We start from the raw sequence: 23,182 nt of genomic DNA, 5'->3' as shown, positions 1-23,182 counted from the left end.
TAAAAAATGAAACAAAAAATTGACCAACAAAAATTACAGAACTACAAATTAGTATTAATAAAATCCTCAACAGATTTAAATCAAAATAAAGGGAAGTAATCCTCCAAGACTTACAGCATGAAGTCAATCAAATCAAAATAGAAATAAAAGACTTGAACGCCAAAAACAAAGAATTGGAACAAGAAGTAATGATTTTAAAGATTAATAAAAAATTTTCTGAACAGAGTCAATCTGAGACTGAACAAGAATCAGAAGACGAAAAATCTACAAAATCCTCAACCAAAAGTTTAATCTTCAAAGATACTACAAATGAAAAATACTTAAACATAATTGATAAAATCATTTTCCAAAAATGGCACTCTAGAGTAACAATAATTATTAATGGTGAATTCGAATTTGAAGTTATAGCTTTGATAGATTCAGGTACAGATTTAAACTGTATTCAGGAAGGTATGATACCTATTAAATACTATTTAAAAACTACAGAACATTTATCATCAGCTAATGGCAGTGAAATGTAGATAGATTACAAGTTGCCTAAAGCACATGTCTGTCAAGATGATGTTTGTTTCAAAACTTCATTCGTCTTAATAAAAAACATGCATGGTTCAAAAGTCACATTAAGAAATCCCTTTTTATGTCTTTTGTATCATTTTACTGCAGATCACAAAGGAATTACCACAGAAGTCCTAGGAGAGAGTAAAATTTAAGTTCTTCAAAAGGCCACATATTAAAGATCTCAATATATTAAAAGAAATTTCAATTTCCAAAACAATTAACATTTTACAGAATAAGAGCAAGCATTTGAACTCCCTAAAAGAAGAAATTAAACATAAAAGAATAGAAGAACAATTATCAAGTGACATTCTTTTACAGAAAATTGAAAGATTCAAAGAGAAACTACAAAATGAAGTTTGTTCTGATCTCCCCAATGCCTTTTAGCATAGGAAAAAGCATATTGTAAAACTCCCTTATGTAAAAGATTTCAGGGAAAGAAATATTCCTACTAAAGCTAGACCCATCCAAATGAATCAAGATTTAATGGAACTTTGTAAAATTGAAATTAAAGAATTGCTTAACAAGGGAATAATTAAAAAAGGCAAGTCCCCTTGGTCCTGTTCAGCCTTTTATGTATAGAAAAATGCAGAATTAGAAAGAGGAGCTCCAAGATTAGTAATAAACTACAAACCTCTTAATAAAGTCTTACAGTAGATAAGATATCCAATTCCAAACAAAAAGGACCTAATAAACAGAATAGGTCAAGCCAATGTTTTTTCAAAATTTGATATGAAGAGTGGATTTTGGCAGATCCAAATCCATGAACAAGATAGATATAAAATAGCATTTGTTACACCATTTGGCCACTATGAATGGAATGTCATGCCCTTTGGGTTAAGAAATGCCCCAAGTGAATTTCAAAACATCATGAATGAAATCTTTGACCCTATAGCACATTTCTCAATTGTTTATATAGATGATGTCCTCATATTTTCAAAGTCAATTGATGAACACTGGAAACATCTTCATTCGTTTCTCAGTATCATCAAAGTTAGTGGTTTAGTTGTTTTAGCTACAAAAAATCAATTTCTTTCAAACAAAAATCAGATTTCTAGGATTCAACATCAGTCAAGGAATGGTTAAACCCATTGACCGGGCCATTCAATTTGCATCCTTGATAAAAATCACCTTCAAAGGTTCCTAGGATCTTTAAATTATGTTGCTGAATTTTATCAAAATCTTAGAAAACATTGTAAACCATTGTATGATCGTCTAAAAAGTAATCCTCCACCTTGGACAGATCTTCATACTTCAATTGTCCAAGAAGTCAAAAAATATGTCAACACTTTGCCATGTCTTGGCATTCCTGATGTAAAAGCTTTCAAAATTGTAGAAACTGACGCCTCCAACATTGGATATGGGGGTATTCTCAAACAAAAAATCTCTCCAGATTCTCCTAAACAAATTGTTTGTTTCCATTCAGGAATTTGGAATTCAGCACAAAGTAATTATAGTACTATTAAAAAGAGCTTTTATCTATAGTATTATGCATCTCAAAGTTTCAAAGTGATTTGTTAAACCAAAAATTTTTAATTCAAGTAGATTGCAAAAGTGCAAAACATGTTTTAGAAAAAGATGTTCAAAATATAGCAAGTAAACAGATTTTTGCCAGATGGCAATCAATTTTAAGCATCTTTGATTTTGATATTGAATACATCAAAGGAGACCAAAATTCTATACCTGATTTCCTCACTCGTGGATTTTTGCAGGGAAAAGATGGCTGAAAAGCCACAATCCAATAAAAACAAAAATAAAACACCTTCCATCAAGTCACAACCAAGTCACCATATAGTCCTGAGCCCAAGAAATGTAAACCCTTATGACACATGTTCACCCATTAAAATGTTAAACAAGTTTCAGGTTCTTGGTTCCCCAAGACCTACTTTTTCACCCACTTTATCATCCCCAAGTCATTCGGACCCTTACCAATTGGTAGAATGTCCTACAGCAACCGTTATCCCTACCCAACAGAACTCTTCCAAACTCATACAGGCGCAAAAATTCTATACCAACCAGCCAATTACCCATACCAATAGATCTCAGTTTGTCGAAAAAACCTATATAGAAAACCTGTTTTTTGTAGAACATGACCAGCGTCATCTCAAGAATCCTTTGGATCTTGTAAAGAATTATTTCCCTCCTAAATGAAATTTCATTCCATTTCACCCATCTAAATCCATCAATTTCTACATAGACATTTTACTCTAAACAACATCAATTACCAAAGATTCTATCCCTGACAAATATGATCCAGAACACAAGAGAATAATCTTTGATAAAATGTATATCACAAAAATCATTTCAGCAAAAGAATGGGGTCACCCAGCTAATCTCAGAGTCTTGCAGGGTCACCAAGTTCAATACAGCTACTATGATTACATTGAAGCATGGTCAAAAGTAGTTCTTTATCAAAACAATAATAATAATCATTCCTGGTATCTGTGTTTTGATAACAATTTCAGCAGTCAGCTCCCTATTTGGTTCAACAGACGGTGGCAAAGTCATGGGATGATTCCCGAGATTTTACCCCCAGAACTTGCAGATGCATTACAGCAGTTCTCTACAGCTTACAAAGTTAATGAAGCAGAAAGTCAATTTCCTTCCTTGCTCCATATGGCAAAGAAATATAAAATCCCATGGCTTTTCCAATGGGATTATGTCATTGATCAAAAAATTTGCAGAAGAAACAAATATGTCCGCTGGTGGGACAAATACAATATTCAAAAAATCCTTTCATCAATACAGAGAGAATTTCCTTCATTCACCACTCAAAGCCAATTCTTGGCAAGCAAATCACATCTACAGATAGAAATTGCAACAGCCATGGCCCAGGTCCAATGTAAAGAAGACCTCAAGGACTTTTGCAGAAGCCTTCTCCTTAAAGCAGAAGGCATTGAAGAACAAGGAGAACAAAGCCCAGCTTGATCCTCCTCTTCGACAAACCAAGTACAGCCCATTTACCAGGATGCCCAAGACCTCTATGATCTTGGTGAAGATTGAGACTTAGAGAAGCCCAAATACAGCAATCACTGTTCCAAAATACAGCAAACATTGTTCCCAAATACAGCCTTGTTCATGTCACTGTTTTGGCGGTCATTACTGTTCACGAACTGTTCATGTCGGCAGCTACTGTTCATAGCACTATTCAGCACTGTTCATAGCACTATTCACCCAACAAATCACTGTTCATCTACTGTGTTCCGCTTTTAAATTTTTATTTAAAGCCCCTTCAGCTCTTGTAAACGCAGATCGGATTCTTTTGGATGGTGACTTGCTTCTATTATTGTTTTATCTTCTTTTTCCCACTGGGTTAACATGTTTAATTTTTTATTTTCATAAATTTTTATAAAGTCAAAGAATTTTATATGTAACTTATGTTTATTCATAAATTTTTCCCATTCTGCAAATATTTTTATTTTTTGTTCTTTCGTATATTTTAACTTATATTTTTTTTCTTTTTTTCTGTATTCTTGGTAGAATTATAGTTTTTTATTAAAGGTTGGAGGTCTAAAGTAAATGGTTTACATATAGTCATTAATTGTGGATGTAAAGAAGGTTCTTCTATATCTGTTTGTGTTGGGGAATTTGGTCATTCTTCTTCAAAATTTTCTTGATTAACTATATAACATAGGGAGCTTATTACAGATTCTACTTTTATACTTTTTAACTTTAAATTTTTATCTCTTCTTAAAGGTTCGATATTAACGGAGGAAGAGGCAGAATTTCTACGGCTTGTATCTTGTGGATTTCTATGGCTTGTTAGTGTAACTTGGAAAGCTGTTTATTTTATCATGAATGGTGGTTTGCTGAGTCTTGGTCTATCAAAACTTAACCTAACAGTACCATGTAAGTATTGTTGTAAACAATTTAGATCAAATGTTGTATTTTCTGTTTTTGTTGGAATGTTTTCATTTTTTAATAACATTCTGATGGAAGTTCTACTTCAGACCAAACTACTGATTTTGGTACTCTAACATTTGCATCACAAGAGTGTGTCTGTATAAGTAAAGTTTTATCTTTGGGACTTTTAACAAGAGGGGACTCGCAGAATGAGTTGACATAAGCGGAAGGACTGAAGACATAATGATAAGGATTGAAGATATAATGATAAATTTAAACAGAGACTGCAGATAAGATTGTAGGCTGAATATGAACAAAATATCTAGAATGATACACAAAGATATAAACATAAATATGAATATGAAATGTTGAATCTACTTCAATTGGAAACATATATTCAAGAATATACATAATGAAAATAAGATATATGAAAATAAAGACTTACGAAAATATGATGCTGTAAAATTAGCTTGAAGAAGCTTTCATTGAATGAAACATTCTGTAATACATAGATGAAACTCTAACATACATATTGTGAGATTTTACTAATGATTGGAGAGGGAGAAGAGAAAAGAGTAGTTTAAAGTTCAGAAGAATCCGATCTGCGTTTACAAGAGCTGTAGGGGCTTTAAATAAAAATTTAAAAGCTGAACACTGTAGATGAACAGTGATTTGTCGGGTGAATAGTGCTATGAACAGTGCTAAATAGTGCTATGAATAGTAGCTGCCGACATGAACAGTACGTGAACAGTATGGCCGCCAAAATAGTGACATGAACAGTGCTGTATTTGGAAACAGTGTTTGCATTATTTTGGAACAGTGATTGCTGTATTTGGACTTCTCTAAGTCTCAATCTTCACCAAGATCATAGGGGTCTTGGGCATCCTGGTAAATGGGCTGTACTTGGTTTGTCGAAGAGGAGGACGAAGCTGGGCTTTGTTCTCCTTGTTCTTCAATGCCTTCTGCTTTATATATATATTTCATCAGAGTCATGGATCATAACCAAATTGGGAGATCATCAAAAGAGAATGCCATAAGACACCAGAAAAAAGTCATAAAACTTTTATTGAAAGCCATAAAAACAAAAACGTGGCTCTAATACCATGTTCAAATAGACATTATAAATACAAATTTCTTCTTTACAATTATCTTTCTGTTGTCTATTTCTTCTCTAGTATTTCTCCGGCCGTGGCTTTCAGCATTTCTCATCGTTCATGTCGACGAATCTTGGCACAATTTGGTTTGGTCATTCACAGGATTTTTAATGGCTAATTTCCGTTCTCCGACCTTATTGTTAGTTGTGGCTTGGCCCTTCATCAGATTCTTTTAGCGGCTTGTCTCCGTTCTCCGGTATCTTTCCAGTCGCCACTTTCAACCTTTCTCGCCGGTATTACCTTGATCCAACCATTGACTTCGGATGCCTTTAATTTCTTCTCTTTTCCAAACTCAAGTTTACAGGGGGATGTTGAAATATTTTATATTTTTTAAATTAGGTTTATTAATATTTTTCTTAATAGTTATTTTTCTTTATGTTAGAATATTTTTATTCTCCGTTATTATATTTTCTTGTAAGGTTTATTCTCTTCCTTAATTAGTTTAGGTCTACTTTAGGGTTTCTGGTCACTACTCAATATAGAAGTAAACCTGAAGGCCTTACTAAGGGCCTTGTTTGATACATTGAAAATACAAGATGTATAAGTAGGGCATTGTTTGATACATTGAAAATACAAGATGTAGCTCATACGTCTCTCTTCACTTCTACTCTTTTTTTTATTTCTCTTTCGTATTTTAGTATTATATATATATATATATATATATATATATATATATAAACAGTGATTTTAATAGTCACATTAATTTTTGAGAGATTTAATAGTCACATTAATTTTAATAGTCACATTGTTTGGAATCCATTGCTCTATGTGGAAAAGAGATTGAAAGAGATAGAGAGAGGAGGGAGAGACCGAATTTTGTGCCAAAAATCCATCTAGTCCGTGATAGAGTTGGTAGATCTTTGAAACAAAATCGAAGAAAAAATGGTCGCAATATTGAATATTCTAAAGAAGAAAATTGTTGCATATGAGAAAAGACAAAAACATACGTAATAAAATCATTTATTCCTCTTCAAATAGATTAAGGACAAAGTTGTCATTTACGGCCGGGAAAGATAAATGAAAAATCAACTCTCGCTTGTGCAAAATTGAAGATTAAAAGACAAAAGTAGCCCGCAAATTCTTAGCCACCCAGGGTAAACAGGAGAAAATAATAATTTTACAATTTAAGGAAATGCCGAAAGACCCAAATAATCCTGCCTGTTTTATCTATAATGAAGAAAGAGGAAAGGTAGAACCGTAACTCTCATACAATCAAAGAAAAAACACTGTTTCGGATCCATTGCGGCTTTTTAATATATAGATAGATATAGATATAGAAGATATCTGGTGGGGAACAAACGCGGCTTCTGTCACGCTCGTATAGCGTAGTAGCAACTGAGAGTTGGGGGAGAGCCATGAGCAACGGACAGGCTGGTCATTTATCGCATCCATCCAAGTCGGGTCTCCCCCAGTTCGAGGAAGAGCATGACCCGGCCCGGATGGCCTCGCCCCTTCCGACCGGCGGAGGCTACCGGAAGAAGGGCACGGACGTGCGGGCCTGGTTGCTGGTGGACGTGACGGGGCAGGCACAGGTGATCGAGGCCGGCAAGCACGCCATCATGCGGCGCACGGGCCTACCAGTGCGGTACCTTCGGATCCTGGACCCGCATCTCTCGTACCCGTCGACTATGCTTGGTCGAGAGCGAGCCATCGTGATCAACCTGGAGCACATCAAGGCCATCATCACCGCCCAGGAGGTGCTGTTGCTCAACTTTCGGGAGCCATCTGTCACTCCTTTTGTTGAAGAGCTCCAGCGGCGGCTTATGCGTCACTACAACGCCACCACCGCGCAGGTTCGGGGCCTTTAAATTCTCGTCCTTTTTTCGCTCTTATTGCGTGACGTAATGGTTTTTTTTTTAAGTGACGTAATGTCGTTGTGTGTTAGTTTCGATACCTTCCCCCCGCCCCCCCTTCCCTGGCGACGCCTCCTCCACCACAACCACCATTATCAGGTTATCCATCACACCCAAGAGGCTGGAAAGCTGACGCGACGCTACCTCTCGTTCCATCCAAATTTCACGCCCAAGCTCTCTCACTCTTGGGCCACAGCTAACTCACACCGCCAAGTACCTCTAACCACCGTATACCGTCGACGATGACGCCGCCGGCTCTTATAAATCGTCTGATGCTGCCCATAAAATAACAGCCCATCAATCGGTTGAACAAGGATTTAATTAGAAGTCTTACGTTTTCCAATTATCTCGCTATGAAATTGAAAGAACACGAAATACAATAATAACTGATATAAGATTAGTTATGACTAATGAGTGAGTTATGACGAGTCGCCTGAAAATGGTGGTTGTGGTGGAGCCGGCATCGATTGCCAGGATAGAAAAACAGAAATTCTATGGTTAATATTTTTCTCATTTTATTTTACAAATCAAACTATTAGATTTATTAATAATCCTTAACCTCTTTCGGTAAGAGCGGGAATTTGACCTTTTCTTTAGATGCCAGACGTTAAAGTTGACTTTTTTTTTTTCTTTTTTTCTTTTTTTTTTTTCTAAATGACGTGGCACTTTTTACCATTGGATTCTTTTAAAGCAATCTCAGCCGTGAACCGGTCTTCCATATCTGAAATGGGGAGGATCCGATTCCAACAAAATTCTTTATGTTTTTCCGTTTTGAAAAATGCTGCGCTTACAACTACTTCCACAAACAGATGTCAACTTGATGTGGAGGATACGTGGCTCTGCCAAATCGGTTGAAAAAACAAAACAAAATTAACAATAATCTTAGAGACCATATTTTGATCCTCGTGACTTTTAAAATTATTATTAAATTAAAATTTAAATATAATTTATTTAAAATTTAATAATAATTTTAAAAATTATATTAATTTAAGAAAATAAAAAAATGGTCCCTATACTCAACTAGGACGTTGAGAAAAGTCAGGCTGACGTGAAAGACTAGTCAGAGGGTCAGTTTTGTAGTGTGCGTTACAAATTTTTATTTATTTTTAGCCAATTCGGTCGTTAACTATTATTAAAATAAAAAATTTTAAAAAAAAAAAATTTGCTCATTAAAGAGTTTTCATAACCGTTGAATTGCTAATGGATACAATTCCTAGATCATTATTAGCAATCTCACCAAAAGAAGTATATATATTAAGAATTTAAGTACTAATTTTTTTAAAGCACCATATTTTTATTATTTCATTTAAATATTATTTTTCAAATATTATTTATTTTTTTTCTAATTTTTATATTTTTTAATTTTTCTAACTATTATATTTTTAAATATTTGTCTTATTCCATCGGTAATATTTTTAAGAATTTGTATTTTTCATAACGGTAATATTTTTGAAATTTTTGACGACGTGGAATTCAACGAATAGTGACGACGAGACTTGAAAAAAAAAGTAAGAATTTTTTATATAAAAAGTAAAAAAATAAGTGAAAAAGTTTTGTTTTGTAGTAATTTTTTTTTATTTGAATAATAGTAAAAAGTGAATGATGTAATATAAAAAGTGAAAAAAGTTAAAATGTTGATTTTTTTGAGAAAATGTGATGAACAGTCACAAAATAAAAACAAATGCTTTGCCAAACAAAGCCGCTTTCATGGAGAGAAAATTACGCTCTTCAAAAATGGCGTTAAGCAAAATGGGTGAGAAAAGGCAAAGAACATGGATGAGAGTGGCATGGGTGAGAAAAGGAAAAGAAGAGGAGAGTTAAAAAAAAAAAAAAGCTTTAATAATTTTTTATATATTTGGTGAGGCTGCAGGGCAAGGTTTAGGGCCTTTTTACCAAATTGTCTCACCAAAATAACTAAAAAATGATTTTGGTGAAACTGCTAATAATGCTTTTATAATTAAAGCCAAAATATTAAATAAATATCTTGTATAATTCTATAGAATTGTGAAATCTTTTTTTTTTCGTTAATAAATATCTTGCATAATTCTATAGAATTGTGAAATCTTTTTTTTTTTTTCGTTCATTATTAATTTCGGATTAATATTATTTAGTATCAACAAGATATTTTGTACCATCAAAATTAAATTTTACAACATTGTACTTTGCATCAAACAAACTTCTCCTTCTCAATGTTTGGTTCATCTACTCCAAAACTCTATTTTCACTCTCTAAATGTGTCGGGGTAAAAATGCGGGCGGTTAGTAATCGTTCGCTAACCGCTAACAGCTTTTTAAGGCGGTTAGGAAAAAACAATAACTACTAACTGCCTATATATATAAAATTATATATAAATACATTAAACGACATTGTTTTTGTTTATATATTAAACAATGTCGTATGTAGTAGGGTATTTTCGTATTACCATAGAAAAGACTAGTTTTGTTTTGTTTGTTTTTGCTTGTTAATTTGTTAATCTTTTTTTTAATTTTCAAGGCGGTTAGCAGTTATTATGGTTATTAACCGCTAACTACCGGTTGTTCACGCTTTGTTCATTTAATTTTATTTCGAACTCAAGCTTATTACCGAGGTAGATAATTTGTTCAAGCTTGGCTTATTTATTTTTCAAATGAGTTCAAGCTTATTCACGAGCCGCTAAATTAACTTATTCATTCCTTATATAAAGTGATTATCATGACTCTTTTTTTTTTTTTTGTAAATCCATACTAATTATTAGTTAATTAATTATTGTTAAGATTTTATCATTTGAATTAATTAAATGAATTAACTTGAATCTTAAATAATCCAATCTCGAGTTTATATGTTTTTTTTTATAGTATGTATATAAATTCATTATGCGCGCACACACATATTCACACATTCACACAAACACACATATATCTATACGAAGACTCACAATAACAATAATTCAAACTATATCTATTATATTAAGGAAGATAATTCCTCTTTACTTGATATGTTCTAATAACAAAATTAAAACAATACTATAAAAATAAAGTTACATGAGTTTATACGAGCTTATACAAGTCGAGTCGTTTTATTGCGAGTATAACTCGTTTAATAACCAAACCCAATTTTGTGTTCACAGTTGACTTATTTATTAAACGAACCAATTTCAAGTCGAATTTATAGGAGCGGGAATCGAGCAGGTTGTCAAACAGACTTGTTAATTTACTACCCTAATTGTAAAATTGAACTTATTTTGAAGTAATAGCGCAAATATAGTTAGCATTTTCTCTGAATTGTGACAAATGGTATTAGAGAAATCTAGGAATATCATGCGACACTTGATCGCTACATGTGATGTGGCCCTAACCATAATATCAAGGATTTAAGTGAAAGAAATTATGATAATACAGAAAGTTAATTCCCACATTGCATTTGGGGTTTTCATTTTTAAGATGAGTTTTTCGGGTGGATTGTGATGATGTACCATGATGTACCATGGGTACTAATTCTTTCATTGATTTACCTAATACTAATCTTTATAAGTGACTCTTAAGAATTGTAACATTTACAAATCTTTTAAACTAATAGACCTTATGTGATTAGCCCCTTCACTAGATCGTGATAGCTTTACTTTCAACCACGTTAGAGGAGCTACATGAAACTCTTTGTTTTGTTTTTTTTTTTGAACCACGTTAGCTTTTCTTTCTTTGTTTTTTTTTTTTTTTTTTTTTTTTTGGTTTCAAATTTTTATGGTTAATCTTGGGATTAAAATTTGTACACTACGTTCGGTTGTACTTGTAAATAGTAATGCAACGATCAAAGTAGTTTTTTTTGTTTTCTATGGCAATCTAATGTGTTACACAATTAACTTGATTGCTAAGCTAAGAAATCTTTAAGGAATTTGAAGAGCGGACCTTATTTTTCCTTTCTTTGTACTAATTTGTTATTTCTTTATGTGCTTTCTTTGATGGTTTTATAGGGGGAAAACGATGATGGTTCAAAGGGGAAGAGTTTGTATGAAGTGGAACAACTGCAATCAAGGGCTTGTAGTTCTCAAACATTCTCCGAAGAATTTTCGAAGTTCAAGGATCATCAAGATGAGTCACCTAAGGTGAAAGGACACGTTGATGTTGAGAGTCAAGATAGGTCAAAGGTTCTTCCATTTGAATTTGTTGCATTAGAGGCATGCCTTGAGGTTGCTTGCAGTTGCTTAGAAAGCGATGTAAGTTAATGTTTCTACTTGTACAGTACTTTGATAGCTTTTCTAACGGTTGGCCTTTATATATTTATATCTATATTTAAGGGTAACTTTACTTTAGACCCTCGAATTACCACGCGATTTAACAAGCTTCCCTTCAAGCTTTAAAACCTCTCAATTTGGACCCTTGAATTTTTAATTGCAATCAATTTGAACTTTTCCGTCAAATTTAGCCGTTAACTTCTAACAGCAATACCTAAAAAGTCGAAAATATCCCTGATTTTTTTTTTTTTTTTAACTTTATTTTTTATTTAATTTGGAATTAAGGGTAAATTTGAAATTTTATTAAAAATTCAGGGGTATAAACATTATTGTCTCACTTTTAACGTTTAAAATTTGACAGAGGGGTTCAAATTTATTGCAATTGAAAATTCATAGGTCCAAATTAAAAAGTTTTGAAGTTTGGATGCTTTGTCAAATCGCGTGAGAATTCATGGGTCTAAAGTGAAGTTACCCCTTATATTTATGTTGTCTAATTTACTTTTATGTGCTCTTTGTTTTTTCTTTTGTTATCTGTCTCCAAATTAACCAGGCAAGGGCATTGGAGCAAGAGGCTAATTTAGCGTTAGATAAGCTGAATGCAATGATAAGTAGTCTCACTTTAGGAAGATTTGGCCAAATTAAAAGCCATTTGGCTGAAATAACTGGACGTGTTCAAAAGGTTGAATGGTTTAAGGTTGTTGATTATTAGTTAGAAGCATATTTGCTTTTAATTGTGGTCATGCTCATCGCTTTCTTTAGGTAAGGGATGAAGTAGAACGCTTACTTGATGACGATGAAGATATGGCTAAGATGTATCTAACTGAAAAGACGTTGGTTCAGAAACACCTAGAAAATGCTTGTGCTTCCTGCATGAATCAGACAGATGACATAGTTGATGAAGGTTCTCATTCAGACATTGTTGACAGGCACGTTGACATACCATATATCACTATCATTTTTATCTTATGATGTTTTACCTTTACCATCTAGGATTTAACGTTGTATTTTATTTAGGATGCCTGCTGAAATCTCATCATTGGAAGCTAATGGGTGTTCCACTAGCTATGAAGGTGCGAGCACTATTCGGACTGCCGTGGACAACAACCTCGATGTAAAGGAGCTTGAAATGCTCTTGGAGCCATACTTTGTGCAAGTTAACGGTACACTAAAGAAACTATCCACGGTATGCAAGCCCAATAATTTTCCCACATCACTTTTCTTTTAAGCTTCCATTTTTTTTAAGACATAATTCCTAAAAGAAAAGCTCTCATCTGAAGAAGTTGATGTCCTCATTACTCATTATATATGTCCTTTTGAGCCTTAGATTCACAATGGGCTTTTTAAAGTTCAATCCAAATTTAGAAACCAAACTACTTTTTGCTTCCTTATTCAATTACACCACACATTGGCTTCCTATCCTTTCTTTATACCATTTAAATATGGAAAACAAAATATATATACATTTTACTCCTCTAAAGTTTCACCAAATTTTTAATTTGGCCTTCAATATTTAAAAATTGGCAATGTACCCCAACAAAATATCAATAATTTGCAATATAGTCACTCTGTTAGATGTTTCCATCAAATTTGACGGAAAATGGCTCACATGCACCACATGTGCGCTTTTTGGTTTTAAATTTTCAAAATTATCCTATGTCTTTTGGGAGAATTCCAAAAATGCCTACAATTAAATAAATCAAAATCCAAAAAATTAATAATAATAATTAATAACAAAATATTGGACAGCCACCCCTTTGGCCATTTTCGAAATGGGGGTGCAAGCCACCCCTTCGAGCCAGATTAGGAGTGGCAAACCACCTGCATCTAGCCGGATGGGGGGTGGTTTGCCCAACCCCAATTTTTTATTTTTATTTTTATTTTTTTTTTATTTTTTTGTTCTTCTTGTTTTTTGGTTTTTTTGGTTTTTTTTTTTTTTTTTTCTTTCTTTCTTTCTTTCTTTCAAAAATATAAGGACAATTAGGTATTTTCAATAATTTTTTAAGAGAAACTGAAAATTATTAACAGATAGGTTACATTGCGAATTTTTGATATTTTGTTGGAGTATATTGTCAATATTGTTGTGCCAATATTATCACACCAAGAATTGGTGGATGTGGGAAAAGGCATTATCTGAATGGGTATTTGCAAGGTATTGCAACGCCCCTGCTGTGCTTCGGTACAAAATCGGATCAACCAAAGTCGGATCAACCTTGGGTTTTTGAGAATGGACAAAACCAAGGGTTGTGCCATGTGCAGAGTCTCAGTGAGGAATCCATGTAAAATGGCATTACTTGCATCAATTTGGTTGATGGGCTATCCATATGAAACCGCAAGAGATAAAATGACTCGAATAGTAGTTGGTTTAGTAACCAAACTATAAGTTTCTCCAAAATCCAAGATAAGGTAGAAGAATGTTGGCTCGTTTAATGAGGGTAGGAGGATGTTGGACCTCATATGACTATAAATAGCCATATATTTCAAGCCTTCAACAACACAACTTCTCAAAGAAAGAGACGAGCAAGTGAAGAGAGTGAGAGAGCTCTCAAGAAGAGCAAGAAAAATGCAGAGTAGTGTTTTTCTAAGAGTGAGCAAAAACACAAAGTGTATTTTTCAGGAGTGTGAGAGATACACTGTGTGTGTGAGATCAGTTGATCCACATTTCGTAGTTCATTCAAGTGAGATAGTCAATATCTTTCGTGCTCTGTGGACATAGGCATTATTGGCCGAACCATGTATAAATTCTTGTCTTGTTGTTTTTTGTGTGTTTGTACGTGTTTATAGTACTAATCAAAATACACTAACAAGGTTCTGTCTAAGGAGACTGGGTTTTAAGTGGGACCGGTGTGACCCTTCCTCTTTCCCAACAATGAGCAATAGGCTAGAGATGACGAAGTCGTGGCATCCGGTGCATTGGGGAAAGGCTCTGTAGGAGGAGAAAAGGGGTGAGGAGCAATTGGAGAAAAGGGAGGCATGACATCTAGTGCGTTGGGAAGAGATGCTGGCACTAACGGAGACACAAGATGGAAAGCATATAGTGGAAGGAAGCCAACTGGAAGGTGGATTAGAAGTAGGAACGGCAGGGGGAAACACAGGTTGGATGTAGATACCACCAGAGGAAATTTCAAGGCACTTGTAGCTATTGTGAGGTATATGGCGTAAGGTAGGGCTAGCACTCACAACCAAATGGCTTTAACAACCCATAATCTAGTGGCTTTTTAAACTGAAGCTCGAAGGGGGTTTTGGGATGTGTGGCAATAGCAAGGAGTTGATTTATGAAATAGCAAGTTGTATCAAAAGCATCATCCCAATACCGGAAAGGAATGTGGGAATGAGAGAGTAAGGCAACGCAGGTATCAATGATCTGACGAAGGCGCCTCTCAACATTCCCATTTTGATGATGAGTGTAAAGGCATGTTTGACGATAGGGGATGCCACACGATGCAAGAAGTTTTTGCAATCGGAAAAATCCACCCCCACCATCGGTTTACACCACCTTGATAGTGCGTGAGAAGAAATTCTCAACAAGGAGTTTGAATTTATGGAAAATAGTGAACTCTTTTGATTTGTAAGATTAAGGGAAACATCCACAGATATTTGCTATGATCATCAACAATCGAAAGGAAATATCTTTTATTTTTAGATGATAAGGTTGGGGAAGGATCCTATACATCAAGGAAAAGAAGATCCAAGGGATCTTTGGAAACATAAATAGTATAGCCAAAATGCAATCGATGAAGTTTGCTTGCTGATAGGTGGGACAAACTTACTGAATTTTAGATGACAAAACAAGTAGGTTGTGTCTGGACAAAATGCGATGCACCACAAGAGGAGCTCAATGACTAAGGCGATGTTGCCATTGATCAAGAGACACACACTCACCCACAAAAGCAGCATGAGAACCAACAGATAGAGAAGAGGAAGGGGGCCAAGGGTAAAGACCCCCCTTACTTGAGCCTTGGAGGAGGAGCTTCCTCGGGTGAAGATTTTTGACATAGAAAAAATAGGGGTGAAATCCGAAAAAAAACTTGGTTATCATGTGTAAATTGGTTAACTAAAATCAGATTCTTTTGAATTTGAGTTACATGAAGGAGATTTTGCAAAGAAAAATTATGGTTAGTAGTGTAACGCCCCCACAATTAGCATTGACCAACCTGGCAGGGTTACCAGCAATTACCTAAGTTTAATTAACTGGTGGCTAAATGGAGAATTGCCCCTCTAAGCATTATCATAGTTAATGCATAGGAATGTGAAATAAATTTGAGAAGTCTATAATCATTACAGGTACAAGTAAAATCCTCAATTCAAAGACATGGAGCAACTAACGGTAAAGTAAGGCAAACTTGAAGACAGCATGAAGATCTTAAAATAAGGTCTGAGATGGCAACCATAACAATGTGGAGTTCTAAGAACAAGATTCCTATAAGGGTAATAGCTGCAAAAGTCTAAGGACTTAGTAAGTAAACCTCACAATTAGGTATGACATGAGCTCATTATTATTAAGTAGAAATAAACGTGCAGTTTTGGTAAACGTTGAAAGGAGGTGTTATCTTCGTTAATACACCTTAAAAAAAAATTGTTTGGTGGATAAAAGGTGGTGTACTCCCGGTAGCAATTGTCTAAGTGTTTTAATTCAAAAAAACTAATGTTTTATATGTCATAACTATCATATATGGTCTACCCGAGATATTACCCATTCTCAGCAGGGATGACCCTATCCTGAGGCACCTGTAATACAATGCCGGTGCCCCGACCATTATACTCTACCTTTCATAACACTAGCAGCCCAACCAAGTCCGATCTCGGGTGGCCCACGCTACTAATGATGTACGTCCTGCAGTGATCGTCCGTTAAGGCTGCGCTGGTCACGAAACAACCATTGAATCCAAGGCTCATCTAACAACACACACGTTTGACCATAGAATTAAGTTTATAGTAAGCCAATAGCCATTATATTTAGCACACATACCGGTGTACTATGTCATACAATGTATCTTATCAACAAGTTATTAAAGTAGTTACCAAGTTATTACAAGAAGTACACATGCTCATATCATATGCATGGTCAATCAGCTGACATATCCCAAGATTTAAGGAAAGTGTTCGTAAGTGTTTACTTAGAGCATTCCCAACAGCTCCCCTATCTGTTTCCTACATTTAGGAAAAATGTCAAAAAATTCACAAACAAACACCCACAGTAGAGTCCCTAAATCTGCCACAAACATAAGGATCGCTACAGTAGAACCCAATATATTGGGTTCCACTGTAGCAATCCTTATATTTATTAAAATATAAAAAAAAACTCAATTCTCTCTCCTCTCACATCTTTTCACGCAACTCATATTCTCTTCTCCTGTTCTTCTTTCTTCTTCATTTGTTCTTCCTCTTCTTCTTCGTCCAAGGTCCCATGGCACTCTGCAACCAAACCACATACCCATTTCTTGTTCCACATCATAGAAGAACCCAAAAAAATATTCAAAATCAGAGGCTTAATTTAAGGTCCAAGACCGGAGTGAGAAGAGAGTGTTGATGCTCTCTTGGTGAGGATGACTCGAAGATCACCATGGGGGACCTTGGAAGAGGCAAATCAGAACTGCAAATCAAATTCTTACCATCCCCTTTTGGTTCCTTAAATTAAGAAAGGTCTATCTAGTGGAGAGAAAAAGATTAGACTGTACCATCTCCTTTGAGTCTGAGTTTTATGATGTAGATATGTTTACAAGCACACTAGTTGGAGAAACATCGAGAGATCAGAGAAGACAGAGAGAAGACGTGTGGGAGAGAGAGAAATCGGAGAAGAAGAAGACCAGAGAGGTGTGGGAGAAGACTTGGTCACTTGCAGAAGATGAGATGATGAGAGAGAGAGAGAGAAATAATGATAATAATAATTTTTTTTTAAAGTAGAAATAAAAATAATATTTTAATCGTACTAGAAAAATTTAAAAGAAGCTATTATGGAGTACATTTAGATAGGGAAGTAAAAAGTAGTTTTGATCCTTACATTTAGGGAAAATGAAGAGGAAGCTGCTGAGAATGCTCTTACCTCACACACTCGACCGAGTCCTCCAACATCACAATTCCCTACTATAACGAAATGTGACACATCGTCATAAGCGGTACTAGAGAACTCTCTAAGTGACATAATAAGTTCATTCCTAGCGAAAGGGGTCGTCAAAACCCTAAACTCACATATTTGGGTCTCTAGCGTACTTCCGTTCTCTGGGCGAACGTTCGGCCAAAGAGTAGAAACTCTTGGCCAGAAGCTACAAACATAATCATATGCTTCTAAGGTGTTTTACACTTACGGGGTTTAAATTCTTTTGAAAGCGTTTTTTGATTTTGTAAGAAATTGGGTACAAGAGCTTGTCATAGTATCTTTAAAACTTTATAGCATTAGGAAAACAGTAAGAACAATCATGAAAGTTATGGAAAAAGGCAAGGGGTTACCTTTAGAAGATAGCCAACTCCTCCAATCTCCTCCATCTTTCACAAAATCATTCTTTACACTAGGTTTTAGGGTTTCATGGGTGCAGGGGAGGCCGAGGGTCGAATGAGGGTCTTATATAGGGGCTTGGGGCGCGATATTGTCTGGAAAAGTGGATAATGGGTTAAAAATGCTTTTCAAGGTGTCAGAGAACGTTCGGGTACTATTGGGCGAACATTCGGGTACTATTATATGTTGGATAAAATGGTTCAGGTGTACGTTCTGGGGTATTGCCCACTGGGTTAAAGACTGGTCAACGTACGTTCGGGTGGTCCCCTCCGTACGTTCTCACTAAAGCCAGGTGCGTACGTACGGGTGATCCCTTGGCGTACGTTCGGTCAGAAAGGGTTGGGGCCTAAGTTTTGCCTCAAAAAGCTTCAGGAGTTGAGTTACATACAAGGCTTCAGTCTTTTTGTTTTAAAACTGTGTTTTACAAAATCATTAATTGTTTTTGTAGTGAGTCATTAATCTATTTAAAAATTGTTGTTTTTATCAAGGTATTACAAGTAGCGGGTAAACGAGCTAAGCCAGTGTGAAGAATATTCAAACCTAGGCCATTGTCAACTCATATTTGATCGTCGAACCCATATTTGATCTGTTCCACGATACTCCTTAGCACACATGTTTAAGTTGCACAAATCATTTGTAAGATGATGAGTTGAACCGGTATCATGGTACCAATTGAAATTAGATGGCACTTGTTGAGTAGCAGATTTGACAGGGTCACCTTGGTAGGAATGATCAAAGCGATGATAACATTTTGCTGTAGTATGACCAACTTTAAAGTGGAGTTGGAAAAGTTGGGTGGCTGGTTGGAGTTGGAGAAATAGCCACAACCAGTATTGGGGAAGCCATGGCCTCAGCCTCTACGGCCACATCTTGCATCTTGAGAGAAGTGATGCTAATTTTTGTGTTGGGTGAAGCTATTTCATTGAGAAACATTAACACTTGATACAAACAAATTCGGGGTACCGGTATTGTATGACGAGTCTTTTGGGATAGCTCCAACCCTACCAAGAAAGAGTAAAAGACTTGGATAGACCATATGGAGTTGAACTATAGCATGATTATCTTATTACAATATATATTATACTTATATTGCATCCGTGATGCCATTTTCAAATGATAAAGTGTAAATTTGCATTGTTACATGTGATTTATAAATATTTAACTTCACCATGTAATAACATGTACATTGTGTGTATTTATACTCACTAAGTCGTGGACTTACACTTGTATCTTTTCCACCTATAAAACATGTGTTATTTTATAGATAGTTATCTAGATGGAAGTTCCTAAGAGGCGTCATGTCCTTTTGGAGAGTATGCGTAATATCATTATTTAGGACCTAGATCCCGATTGGTTGGACAATATGTGGAGCGGTGGAGGAGAAACCCAGCCACAATCTGATTGAGATTATTTACATGTGCATGCTTTATCTCCTTAAGACTATGCTTTGAAACTTGATGTTATTTATGACTTCTAGATTTGGTTTTGTAATCTTTCATTTTGATGATTGGTCTTTGACCGTATTTTTGGAGGGCCTACTATCTATGTTATGATGATTTAATTAGCAGTTATCTCTATTTATAAGTAAAAAAGTCTTCCACTACAGGCTCTCTTCAGAGAGTGTGAGATCCCTGAGTATTCCTTGAAAAATATGGATGTGAGATGAACTATGAAGTTAATTACCAATAAATTAATTTTACTCGGGCGTTATAGATTTCATTTAGGCTATTTTGACAAAATATTGGTTGCAAGTTGTAGAATATAACAAATTGGCTGGTCCTATACCAATGGAAATCATTGAGAGATGAACTCAAATGCATACCAGTTGAAACTACCAAGCCATATCAAGACGTATGATGTATTCAATGTCAAGCACCTTGTTCCATTCACAGAAGATTTATAGGATGAGGATGTGAATTCAAAGGCGAATTCTCTCCAACCTAGGGAGGATGATGTAGGGCGGACTGCATTTGATTTCTTGAAGAATTTTGAATTAGATGTGGGTGTCTAGACGCGGTCCAAACACGTCTTGTGGGCTCGTTGGAAATGCTTCAGGAAGGAGATCCGAGAGCCCCTCACCAAGGCCGTCACCAAGGCATCCTGACGGGCTGTGATTTTCCTAATGAAGACACGATAAAATCAAGCGATGCCATGCTAGTCTAGTATCATGTCCTAATGCCATCACATCAATTTGACAGAACCAACTTTCTTTTAATGTGGTAGTAGGGTTTCGACTTTTTTTTTTTTAAAACGGAAACCTGTAGGTTTCATTGATAAAAGATCAAGAGCATAAATCTATTACAACACGGAGCATAAAGTTCTGAAAAATCCTAGTCAAATGCTATGAAGTTACAAATTTATAAATACAATCACAAATTCTTACAATTAAGTACATATCTATGACTTCAAGCTTCCGCTACCCCATATACAACTACAGTTAAGGAACAGATCTGCTCTGAGTAGACTAGATCTAGGACATGGGTAGCCCAAATACAAAAAAAAAAAACAAAAATCAAAAAAAAAAAATACTAAAAAACTAAAAATTCGGCCGTGAGAGATAAACCCTCACACTGATCTACTCCTCCTTGGCCCAAAGGTTAGGAGACAGTTCACATTCTTGACCCAAAGGCCAGGACAAAGATCACATCCTCAACCCAAAGGCCAGGACAAAAAGAATCAAAAAATCAAAGTAAAAAAACTCAAAAAAAAAATTTCCTACGAGCAGCAGCGGAGGAGCACAACATTATAAACATCCCCAAGAATACACACCTTGGCTAATGAAGACGATCAGATCTAAGTTTGAAAGAACTAGATCTAAAATACACCCGCTAGAAACGAAGACCCGAAAAGACCACAGAAAAGACACTGAGCACTGCTACCAGAGAAAGGATCTAGATCTTCCCTCATCTCTAATTGCTTCTTCTTTGCTGTTGCCCAGAGGAAAAGAGAAGGAGAATTCTAAGTACTATGTAAACATACTTAGGGTGGCTTAGAACGCAACTTTTGATTATTGTTATTGGTTTTTTTAATAAGAAACACTCCCCCCCAAAAAAAAAGAGATTGATATTTGTGGTTTAGCGTTCAGACTGCATAGCAAAAATGTTAGGACAAGCAAACTTTAATTGTCGATGCATTCACAAGATGGGTGGCTTCCCTTTTTAACATGTAGTTTTTGTTTTTTTTTTTATTATTATTCATAAAAGATAGGCGGAGGCGACTAAAGTGGCTACTCTACTTAGGTGTGATCATAGTAGCATTGGCTCACTAGGAATTGCAGGCACTTCCTGAAATCCAATTGAACCATAGCTTGACTCAGTCCCATCAGGACATCACTGGGATCACTGGGACCCATGGTAGTTTACACTAATCAGCCATGAAGATTTTCATTGCGGGATTTGAACCCATACCTTAGTAGGTACCTTACCACTTTGAGGATTTTCTTGTGATCATTGAACTACCACCTTAGATGGTTTTAAGATGTAGTGTTGTTGTAGATAGATCTCACTTGGGCATTTGCAAAGAAAATGAACTAATGTTGTCCACCCTTAGGTATTCATTAAAATTTTGAAAATATGTATTATATTCTTAATAAGCATAAAATGGGTTAGGACTATAACATTGAACTCCACTTTAAAAATCAATCTCTATACATGGTTTCCTTTTATTTCAAGCTGCATCCTATTGACTTCGCCATTGTTAGAACATGTATGTGATGATAGTTTTTTGTGGTTCTCTTGGAAGCTGAGGGAGTACGTAGACGACAGCAAAGACTACATCAACCTAATGATGGATGACAAACAGAACCAGCTGCTGCAAATGGGGGTGATGTTAACAACAGCAACCCTTGTGTTGTGTTGCTTTACAGTAGTGGCTGACGTTTTGGGTATGCACATCCGTATCGAGCTGTTCAATGATCAAATGACAGGCATGAAAAACTTCTTGTGGATTGTTGGGGGTGGCACCGCTGGGATGATTTTCTTATATGTGTTTGCTATTGCCTGGTATAAACGCAAGAGATTCCTATAGTAGCCCATTGATTGGTACTGCTCCTTTTGTTTTTCTGCATGTCTATGCACCCCTTGGCATTGTATCATTGACATGCTTTGTTTGCAGTAAACAAAGTCAACATCTGAAATCAGGGGCGGAAAGCAGGATTTTCAACTTGGGGGATAAACTTAAATAAATACATGATCACATAGAAATATATAATCTGTCTTTATATATGCCGAGTGTGTTCCCTATATATGCAGAGTGGGGTACTCAAAAGTTACAAAATATTTGACCAAATATATAAAAGAACAAAAAACAAAATAGAAAATGCTTAAAAATCTTGTCTCCATTTTCTTTGACAATTAGTAGGAGGCAAACATGAAAAAAGTACGGTCCAATATGGCAAGCCAATAAATACACGAGTAATGTTATGGACCATCTTTTTATCCTATTTTTATCATCTTAAAGTTGATGTGATTTTTAAAATCACTATTAAATTTTAGATGAATCATACTTGAATTTTGATTCAATAGTGATTTTTATGCCCAATGTGCCATGTGGTCTCAGACTTTCAGTTACCCAAGCCAAGCTGACCACTCTACTCTAAAACATTCTATCTGCAATTTGTAGAAAAATAAGCACACTCCTATACTTTGTTTTTCTATACATCCGAATACAAAAACTCACATTTACAATTCACTCGGCAATCAACTATATTCTATACTATGCACCAACTATAGTATCTAGCAAATATTGTAGCTGATTAGACGTTTCCTTATTAAATTTATGACTTGGTCTCAAGCAAAAAAAAAAAAGTAAAATTAGTCATTGTGATTTTTCTAACTTACAATTAGCTTCTTGTGGTACTAAAATGAACTCAAAGGTCCCTGAGGTATGTCAAAAAAATAATTTAGTCTCTACAATCAAATTCCGTCTACTAATTTAACATATTCTGTTAGTGTGACATTGACTTAAATAGGACAAGTATCACAATTTTATTGATTCTAATATTTTACGCTATCAGAATCTATTAAGTCAGTCAACGAAATTTGACTGTAGGAACTAAATTATTATTTTTTGGATATCTTAA

The 23,182-nt window shown here is 35.2% G+C and overlaps 1 protein-coding gene across 1 annotated transcript; it reads left to right on the top strand.

Annotated features, from left to right (window-relative positions):
• The first annotated feature begins 6,881 nt into the window (after positions 1–6,881).
• Positions 6,882–22,157, top strand: LOC132177567 (magnesium transporter MRS2-3-like). Its single transcript, XM_059589940.1, has 6 exons — positions 6,882–7,345; positions 11,352–11,594; positions 12,163–12,291; positions 12,372–12,538; positions 12,627–12,795; positions 21,844–22,157. The coding sequence occupies exons 1-6, from the start codon at positions 6,908–6,910 to the stop codon at positions 22,126–22,128; spliced, it is 1,431 nt and encodes a 476-aa protein (XP_059445923.1). The 5' UTR covers positions 6,882–6,907; the 3' UTR covers positions 22,129–22,157.
• The last annotated feature ends 1,025 nt before the right edge of the window (positions 22,158–23,182 follow it).

The sequence above is a fragment of the Corylus avellana genome, chromosome ca4 (assembly GCF_901000735.1).
Source record: "Corylus avellana chromosome ca4, CavTom2PMs-1.0".
NCBI classification, from domain to species: Eukaryota; Viridiplantae; Streptophyta; class Magnoliopsida; order Fagales; family Betulaceae; genus Corylus; species Corylus avellana.
Note: the sequence above shows the minus strand (reverse complement) of the source record. Positions and strands in the feature narration are given on the sequence as shown.